Source organism: Pinus tabuliformis, chromosome 1_2 (genome assembly GCF_031772625.1).
Source record: "Pinus tabuliformis cultivar Carrire ecotype Pingquan chromosome 1_2, CPIR1, whole genome shotgun sequence".
Classification (NCBI taxonomy): domain Eukaryota; kingdom Viridiplantae; phylum Streptophyta; class Pinopsida; order Pinales; family Pinaceae; genus Pinus; species Pinus tabuliformis.
Window position 1 is genome coordinate 1139944816 of NC_142298.1, and position 10472 is coordinate 1139955287.

The 10472-nt window shown below is 34.3% G+C and overlaps 1 protein-coding gene across 1 annotated transcript; it reads right to left on the minus strand.

Annotated features, from left to right (window-relative positions):
- Window positions 1-6906: 6906 nt before the first annotated feature.
- Window positions 6907-9297, minus strand: LOC149210203 (uncharacterized). Its single transcript, XM_089398903.1, has 2 exons — window positions 9201-9297; window positions 6907-7499 (listed from the first exon to the last, which is right to left on the minus strand). The coding sequence occupies exons 1-2, from the start codon at window positions 9295-9297 to the stop codon at window positions 6907-6909; spliced, it is 690 nt and encodes a 229-aa protein (XP_089255029.1).
- Window positions 9298-10472: the final 1175 nt, after the last annotated feature.

A 10472-nucleotide genomic window follows, 5' to 3' on the forward strand; every position in this document is an offset into this window, starting at 1 on the left:
ACCACAACTAGATAAGATGGGTTATGGCACTAGTCACCATGACTAGTTTCTCCATACTGCTTAATGGCGCTCCTTCAGGACTCTTCACATCCTTCAGAGGTCTCAGGCAAGGGGATTCACGCTCACCCTTCCTCTTTGTTCTCATGATGGAAGGGCTTGGTAGAGCATTCCAAACAGCTAATGCTGAAGGAAGAATCCAGGGCATCAAACTCACCTTGGATGGAGCGGCAATTACTCATCAACAATTTGTGGATGACACAATGCTGCAGGGCTTACCTACTATCAAGGAAGCGAGAACGATCAAGCAAATTTTGAACAATTTTTCAATGGCTACTGGCACAAAGTTAAGCCTCAACAAATCAAAGTTTTTTTTCTTTAACACTGATATTGCTATTCAATGTAATATCACCGGAATTCTTGGGTTTCAAAGAGACCAGCTACCTTCGAAGTATCTGGGCATACCTCTCATAGATAAACCTCTCAGCAAGGAAGTGTGGGAGCCAAACGTAAATAAATTGCAGGACAACATCCAAAAATGGATATGTAGGTCTTTACATTTGGTGGGGAGCCTTGTGCTCACACAAGTTGTACTACAAGCCATTCCCATATTTATGTTCTCAACTCTTCCCACTCCTAAAGGATTCAAGCAGCAGATCAGGAGCATACAAAGGGACTTTCTATGGGGAAAAGAAGAGGTAAAAAATAAATGTGCTTTAGTAGCATGGGACAACATCTGTAAATGCAAGAGCCATGGTGGCTTAGGGCTTCATGATCCGAAAACCATCAGCAAGGTCTCGAGAGCCAAACTTTGGTGGAGATGAATCAAGGAATTGGCTACTCCGTGGGCTAAGCTATGGAAGGAAAAATATGCAAAGAATTGGCAGGAGAAAGATCACATCAGAATGTCCAGACACATAAAGGGCTCCCACATTTGGAACCTTGCCTGGGATAATAAAAGCATTGTGCAGCAACATAGTTTCTGGGAAATTCAAGCTGGGAACCTAGCACGATTTTGGGAGGATAACTGGTAGTAGGAACCCAACTTGTACAAGGTTGAATTAGCAGCTCTCAAGAATGACACAGATAAAAAAGGTATACTTATGGTAAAAGACTTCTGGGACCAGGAAAGGAGCAATGGAAGATGGAGAACTTGGAAGGATCTAGGCCATAATGAAGAGAGTCCTATGAGGGCCCAGGCAGACTCTCTTACCAAAGATCTAGAGCATAGGAGAGGTCTGGTATCCTCCTTGCCTAACTAGCTAAGATGGGGAAGAACAACGAAGGAAACTTTAATCTCAAAGAAGCTAAAAAGGTAGTGACAGGATTTAACTATCCTAATCCTGATCAAGTTTGGAAGAATCCGTGGCAGAGCCCCCACTAGATGAAATAAAACTATCTATTTGGCTAGTTCATCATAGGAAAATCTTAACTTGGGAGAATCTATTGAAAAACAGATTCATTGGACCTTCCAAATGCTACCTTTGTGACTCACAAAAGGAGATGGTGGATCAACTTCTTAACCTCTGCCCATTCACCTCCATCGTGTGGGAACGGGTGGCCTCAATCTTCAAGTAAACTAGTAGGGAAAGACTCAGCATCTCCAATACTTTGAAGAATTGGAGGAAAAACTTCTCAGGGAATGAAATAATTAATAGAGCCTAGACCCTAATTCCGGGCATTGTCATATGGAATGTCTGGAAAGAGTGCAATAGTCAAATCTTCAAGAACAAAGAAAGCAAGCCACAACACATAATTGACAAAATTTTAAGGCAGCTCAAAGACACAGCCAGCAGCCTGTTGAGGACACTTCCAAAGGACCCTCCTCTGCCCCAAGATGCAAGAATTCTCCTACATTTGGGTCTTCAATCCATAAGCCCATAGGGCATTATCAAGGGAGTGAGCCAAATAAATTCAGATATAAACATTTGGAAGCCTCCTCCATATGGTTTCTTAAATGTAAATATAGTTGGAGAATCTAAGGGCAACCCAAGGTTAGCTGGTTTTGGGGGTGTTATAAGAGATGAACAGGGTCAAATTAAGATTATCTTTCATGGCCACTTGGGAAAGGAAACTAATAACATGGCAGAACTCATGGCCCTAGAACAATGCTTAGAAATATTGGTGGATTCAGATTCTCATAATGTCATCATTGAAGTAGATTCAGAACTGATTATCAAAGTAGCTAAGAAAATTTGTAATGGTGCATCGCCGGATAAAGTGTCGAAACACTGGAGGCTCTCACAAATATTTCATTATATCTACTCCCACCTGCAAATCCTAAAAATTGTAAGCTTTGTCCATGTGAAGAGAAAAGCTAACATCGTAGCAGACCGTTTGGCAAACGAAGGTGTGATTAAAAAGGAAAGGGACACCCGGTATGTCTGGGAGCTGATACCCCTAGGAAAATTGTTAGAGGATTTTCTCGGTCAGGCTACCAAAGATATGGATCAATGGGAAAGGTGGAGAGCAGAGGAGGAAGACTAAGGATACAACGGCATGAGGAACATTTTTGGAAGCAATGCGCGTTTGTCTGTTCATTGATCGCTGTATGGATCAATGGCAACACAATGATCAAATGAGGATATTTTTCATATCAACGATAAATGGTAATCACTAATTTTGTTGGGCAGAGGTTCAAAAAGCACAGTGGGTGGGCGATGCACTAGATTGCGGACTCGCAATTTCTCATGATAGAAAATGTAACTATTTTGAGTGTTAGACTTTTCACTCACTTAAGGGGTTGGTTCCATTTTTTGTAAAAGGTTTAAGCCATTTCCGCTTTAGTTAGGGCATGAGGACCTTTCTGGGTAAATGAAAGGTTTACCTTGTAAAATAGGTAATATTATTACTGTGGTTAATATAAAGATTCCTTCTTCTTGACCAAAAAATATATATATGATATTATATATTTTTCTAATTCTTTATTAAAATTATATATATATATATATATATATATATATATATATATATGGGGAAAAATTAAAAAAGTTTAATTAAATTATTATTTTTCACTTTTATTAAATTATGTTACATAGTGATTTTAAAATTTATAATATTTATAATGAATGAGATTTAGTATTTAATTTAAATTATTAACTCTACATTTTCTTAAATATAAGATAAAATTTAATGTTAAATTTTGATTGTTATTTTTTTTTAAATTAAACAATGTTGTGTATAAATTATAATTATTTTTTTGTAAGTCGAAGAGTCTCTATTAATCAAAACGCATATGCAAGGATGTCAAAATGCCTATGGTCCCACGATGACCACGTTTGTTGACCAATGTGATAACCATACAACATAAAAAAGGAAAAATTGCCAGTTTAGAAGTCGAGAGCCTGAGAGGCCTAACATTCCAGAAAACTAAAAGAAGAAAAAACACACCAGTGAACATATTGAGTTGTCGGAGATAATTGAATTAGGGTTATCCAACTTAGAGGGAAGTCATAGAGCTGAAAAAAAGAGACACCCAAAACGTTACCACTTGTCACCAGAACCAAACAGATCTTGTCGCAGACTAGAGGGAAGAGGGTAACCAACGTAGGAGTTTCCACCGCCGAGAATTTACTACCCGATTAGAGATGAGCCAGGCTAGAGTGGAAGTAAGAGACACAAGGGGAGATAGACAGATAGAAAATAGTAGACACCCAAGACGAAATTGAAAGGCAAGGCCCCAAATTTGATATAGACACTGGAGCTATAGCAGAGCACTGGATGGTGAATTGAGACTAGAGACCCCTAAAAGGAAGTGTTAGGATGCAAGAAGACCTGAATTCCATCTCCACCTTGAAACTAAAACCACCACCTTGAGAGCTACAACACCACTCGTGGACCCAAAACTAAGAAGACAAGAATCAGAATTCTGATACAAAGTACTCCATAAACATCCCCCAAGATTCTAATGCGAGAAACCCTGGGAGAAGAAGGCAATTGAATCTAAAGTCATCCAGAACCGGAGGAGACATGTCCTCTAGAGAAGAGCTAATAGGAAAAATTTCTCAATTAGCATGCACACGATAGAGAATGTCACTTAAGGCACGCCCGAGGTGCACACAACAAAGCACCACCCTAGACTAGGAGCTAGAGAAGATGAAAGCATGGAGATGGGCACATTACATAAGGAGACATTAGACAACTTGAGAGTTTTACAATTGATGGAATATAACTAGAGGAGGAGCACCTCGATCACGTCGAAGCAATTGCACACAGGTGAAGTTGAACGATTTGCACACGTGAGTGTAGTCGTATTAACTCTCGCATGGTGGAGGGGCTGATGTCTTGCCCTCCCCCACCTTAAACATTGCAAAGCTAGCATTCGTCACATGACGGGTGACTTCCACAAACCGACACCCAATCTAGGAATGTATAAATTATAATTTTTAAATAATAATAATAAATATCTATTTTAACAATTTTATGATTCAATAATTTTTAAAAGTAATTATTTTATTTTATACTATTAACTTTGCATTTTTTAGGTAAAAGAAATTTGATTTAAAATATCTCCAACATTGATCCATCAAATCTCTCAAAATGTAACTTGAAGAGACACAGTAATACAATGTTTTAACTATAATATTTTATTTTATCATCCATTTTATGTAATATATGTATAGTAGATATTGAAATATTTTATTTTTTATTTATATTCTACACATTAAAATTTTAATACATGCTCCTCATATTTGAAAATAAAACACATATATATACAACATGGAATTGCAGTTGTTGACAGATTATCCAAAGAAGCTACGTACAGGCTTTTAGGCACTTGGATGATTCGGGAACATAGGGAAGGAGCCCATTATCAGTACTACCATCCGTCTTTTATGGACATAGTTGTGTAGCATGTTCACAGGGAGTTTGGCTACATGTTTTTTCTTGCCTATTAGCTTCCATCTGTAAATATTCATATGTGTTTTTTTTTCAAACAAGAACAGTGCGGACACTCTACATGACTAGAGTTTTTTTTGATAAAATATTATGCTGAATACAATTGGGAATGATGCTTCCCTACATGGACATAAGGCATCAATTTTAGATATGTACTGGAGAACTTATTTTTTCTAACAGGCAATGCTCCTCTTACAACATATGCATCTTGCATATACAACATGTAATTTTCTCACTTAATAGAAATTACCTTTTTTCCAAAGGGAAAAAATATATATATACAACATGGAATTGTAAATTAAATAATAATAATAATAATATATTTTAACAAATTTATGATTCAATAATTTAGCACTCTCAACTTCACATATTTTAGGTAATATGGAACGTTATTTTCTCTCCTAATGTAACTTGACCAAACACACTAATAAAATGTTCTAACTATAAGATTCTTTTTTTTATTCATTTTATATAATATATGTATAGTAGACATTGAAATATTTCAATTTTTATTTATATTGTCCACATTAAAATGCTAATCCATGCCCCTCATATTTAGAATATATATATATATATATATATATATATATATATAATGTTACATGTCCACTCAATATTAAGTAGCCAATAAATTCCATAACGTCCACATATTAAAATGTAAATTATTAATTTTTTTACCTCTAATTAATCTATCTTTTGATATAAAGTTGATAATTACTTTATTTCTTGGTATAAATTTGATGTAAGAGCTATGCAAGAATTGGAGAGTTTATTTATGTTGGGCATTTGTTAGTATCATTTTTTAATTTATTAATATAAACATTAATTTATTATTTTTAAATGTAATATTAAGTAACAATAATTTTTGTTAAATTCGGTGGGACCACATCTTGATCATATCTCAAAAGTTGATAATTACTTTATTTCTCGTTATAAATTTGTTATAAGAGATATGCAAGAATTGAAGAGTTTATTTATGTCTGACATTTGTTAGTATCACTTTTTAATTTATTAATATAAACATTATTTTATTATTTTTAAATGTAATATTAAGTAACAATAATTTTTGTTAAGTTCGGTGGGGCCACATCTTCATTATATCCAATATATTAGCAAAATTGTAATGGGGAATTAAACCACTTCACTTCACATCAAAAAATAACTCATTCAACTGTCTATCCAAAACTAATTACTTTAATCCAATAATTATATTTTATTCCAAATATATTTAGAAAAACTTATTATAAAACCTCTCAATAATGGATCTCATCTGTTTAACCATATACAAAGTAAGATTTGATTTTAGGTTAGTAATTTAATTTTTTATATATTTTTATTTAATTTAAACAAGAAAATAATCCCAAATTCATAAATAAAATTTATAAGACATGGATTCGACATTCCTTTTATTAACAATCCACTTTCTTTTATCGATCTCTACATATAAGAATGGATTGATCTCTTCCAGCCTACTTCTTCAGAAATATTACACAAAATACTCAAACTGGATGACATATCCCCAACATCTCAAATTCTGGAAACAACCGAGAGCCATGCAAATCAGAACCAGGCAGACCAAGTCATCTACTTGCTACGGCCTACTATAACAATATATCTGTGAATACTGCGAGCTCTGACTGGGTATGACAGTGTCATTGACCGGAATTTCGATGGAGCGCGAACAACGGAGGAAAATTTGTTGACATGACCAAACGACAAATAGGTGAACGATTGATGAAGATTTAACAGCTAGAAATGGAAAACGTGTGTTTCCTTATTCAAACATGGGAAGTGCATTTATCTTCGCCAGAAGATACCCTGCCCGTTCCCCAACTTTCCAGTGCAGTCCAAGCTGGTTGCTGCTGCTTTTATAATAAGATGCTACGAGTTCTCAGTCTCACGGGCAGGTGAAGAATTGGGCTTGAAAATACAGGCCTTGAAATCTGCGGCGACAAGAGACGAAGTCCGATACTTGTTCTCGCCACCCATGATAGGCATCGACTCCCACCTTCACTGGGCTTCTGAAATTTGGCCTATAAATCTGTCCGAGCACTCATTCCACATTGGCTGAGAGTGTGAAGAATTTGAACTCGGTTTCCAGATGAGCAAAGCAATCGTCGGAGGGAATCTGAAATTGTGAACGCGGTCATCCTCCTTGGTGACGGGCACCACCCTCACCAATATCTCCACCATCTCCGGGATCAACACGACAATGCCATTGTACTCTGCGTTTCGTTGGACGATCACGTCGCCGGACGGTGCCTTCCAGAGCGAACGATATCCCACATGAACGGTGAAGGGCTGTTTATCAAAGGTGAAGAAGAAATGATCGACCCCGTCGTCCCGTTTGGAAACCTCATTTGCACCCACTGTAAAGGTACGAGTACCGAACATCATGCCGAGGGATTGAACCCAGGTGTAATCTCTGGTTCTCCCTTCAGGCCTGCGGCCAATAAAATGAGCATTGATTTGCAAGGCATCATCAGACACGAGGTTGAAATCCTGGTTACTCATTCCATGGAAGTAGAACATGATGCCATCTCCTCCTATGAAGCGAGGGTCATAGCAAACAGCTCCAATTCCCGGACAGTTTGCTATTCGGTCTGCAAAACAAAATTTTATCGATTATGAACTTAATCGATAGGACGTTTAGGCAATTCGGTGTGAAGTAGAGATGGGTTGAAATTATTAAAAGTGAGCATAAAACCTTCAATAATATTATTTGATGCAGGGTAGGTAGGCATTCTCTAGAGAAATGGAGAAATGATTAACCTATAACCCAGATATATATAAAATTAATTTGGAGTTATTTTAAATCTAAATCTAAATCTACCAATTATCATGTGAATTTTATTTCAAATATTATTTTTTAAATATATGAATTTTAATTATATGATACAAAAATAAATGATGAAAAAATACATCTGGTGAGATTTATTTAAAATATTTATTTTTTAATATATAAATTTAAAATACCTATTTTTTAATATATAAATTTTTTATAATATAATATAAAATTAAGTGATAAAAACTAAAAGAAAATAAGAAATTAGATATTTCTATTTAAATCTGAGTTTAGAATTAATCTAAACTAGTAACTTAGAAAAAATCGTATTTAAACTGATCTATGTTAAAAACTACATTATCGAATCGATATAAGAGTTTCTGGAGGTAAATTGTATCCTAGATTGAAAATGTTCAAATTTTAAAGTGGATATTCTACTCATGGTGAGGGATAGAAAAAGCTTTGATGATGAGAAATGAATTATCTGAAAGGAATTTATAGATAAAAGTAAAAAATAATAATTAAAGAAATAATTATTATTTTTTATTTTTTATAATTTTTATCATAGTTTATAGTTATTAGTAGTGTCTATTTTAAATGTTTGACATTTAAAAATTATTATATAGTTTATTTTAAAAAAATTATAACAAGTTTATTAGAAAAATTTACACAATCAAATAATATAAATTAATATTAATTAAAATAAAAAAATATTAATATTTTTAAATAAATTAAAATAAATTTATAATCAATTATATTATAAAAAAGTCTAGATGATTGTTGATACACCGAACTTTTATGAACTTTTATAAATCGATCTCAATAACAATAAGTAATAATTATTAGCATCCTTTTAATTTATTTTAAAAGCATTATATTTATATTATTATCTTATTTTAACAAAAAAATATATTTCAAAATATCAATTTTTTTTGATAATGATATACCATCTGAAAATATTTTATTAATGTTTAATTTTATGATGATGATGATGGTGGTTAACTTTTAATAAGACTAAATTTTGATTATAAAGAAAAGAATTATTTAATTTGATTTGAGATTTTATTCCTATTCTCAAAAAACTTAATAAAAAACTAGAAAAGCCACTGTTACAACCAAAATTTTAAAACTGAAACTTAATATAAAAATATATATTTTATATATAATTCTATATATATAACTAACTCCAATTCAAATATCAAAAACAATTTTCTATGATTTTCAATTTTTAAAATGAGAAATTCAATTTTCCTGAATACCTGCCAATATTCAAAGTTAAAATGAACCTCCAACAAATCACAGCTATTGAGACATTAATTTGATTTGTGATGACTAGATATAAATACCCTACTTCTACAGGTGGCACTGCAGTCAATGGAACAATCGACGTAGCAGCCCCTGACATCTTGGTTCTCTGGTATACGTTCAGCGCAATCGTCGGGGCAGGAAAGAATATCCATAAAACATGGCGTTCACTTTATTTTGCACTGCACCTTCTCTCCCGGCCTCTGACACTCACCAGGCTCAACGAAAATGGCTTCCGCAACAGCCACTGCAAATAGCACTGCCCGCCCCATTGAAATGCTGGCCCTATTCATCTTCAGTATCACCAGCATCGAAACGCTTGAGGTTAGGAGTGGAGCTCAATTGCTGCAAGTGCAATGAGCTTTCGACGCTTGAGGTTAGGAGTGGAGCTCAATTGCTGCAAGCGCAATGCTGAGCGTCAATATTTCTGGCTGCGTCTATTTATAACATTCTGCCATTGTTTATCCCAAGAAAATTATATCAACAACGTCAATTTTTATGTCTCTGCACTGCATGCCAGAAGCATGTCGTTTGTTTTGATTGAGTTGTTAGTTCTGTCATATCTTTTCTTCGAGAGTTATCCTTGGGTCGTTGCAATTATTTATCCGCAGACCAAGATGCGATGCAATCTTGTGATGACATTGTTTAGTTGCGTGTTCTAAAACGCGGTTCACTGCCATTTTTTCTTTTGGTTTTGTTCATCGATCATAATCGAAAAGGACGCTAGCATCACATAAGCTTAGCCAAATAAATTAGCTTTATGTCAGTAATTGTGTTTGCAAGAACATTCACTCCCATATAAACAAGTGTGAGGATAGTGATACCCTCGTACTAAGCATTTATTTATATAAGATAAAAAATAAGTACAACTTTTTCAATGTGCAAGTATTATATTATTTTCATTCTAATTCACTGTTCAAGAAAATGTGAAATAGTGAAGAAGCGAGATTTCGGATTCAGGATAATAACAAGATTTTGAGGTTAAAAGCAAAATTTAAGGTTTCTTTTGGGACAATGTTTTTGGTGTGAAGGTAACGTTTAAAGTAAGTAATTCCTCGAGGTATAAGTAATTCCTCAAGTTCTAGTCTCCTTTTATTCATTGAATAATTAAGACGGAGTCACTTAGAATTTATGTGTGCCGAGTGCGAGAACTAATTTTAGTGCTATAAGTTCACTGAAATTGTTTGCAACTTTGCTAATTCTATTTATGAAAAAATGTATATGATTTGAGGAGAGGAAGATAACTCCTCATCCACTTTCCGAGATTTAATGGCATGCTAAAGGTGAGGATGAGAAGTGGAGAATCTTAAAAGATGCATAAACATTTACATTATGAGAGTAACAATTGATGTGAATGGTATCCGTACCCTCATAAGTTTTCTATCAATAAAAAAACCAAAATTGCTAAGCCAAGTTGAGGGAGTAGACTATAAATGGCCTTTTGGGCTTGTTTGAAGCCATTTTTTAAGGTCTCTTCAATGGCCCC

Coding starts and splice junctions, on each gene's coding strand:
- LOC149210203 (XM_089398903.1), bottom strand. CDS start 9,297: ATGCTGGTGATACTGAAGATGAATAGGGCCAGCATTTCAATGGGGCGG. Junction 7,500..9,200: donor AGCCATTTTCGTTGAGCCTG/GTGAGTGTCAGA, acceptor TTTGTTTTGCAG/ACCGAATAGCAAACTGTCCG.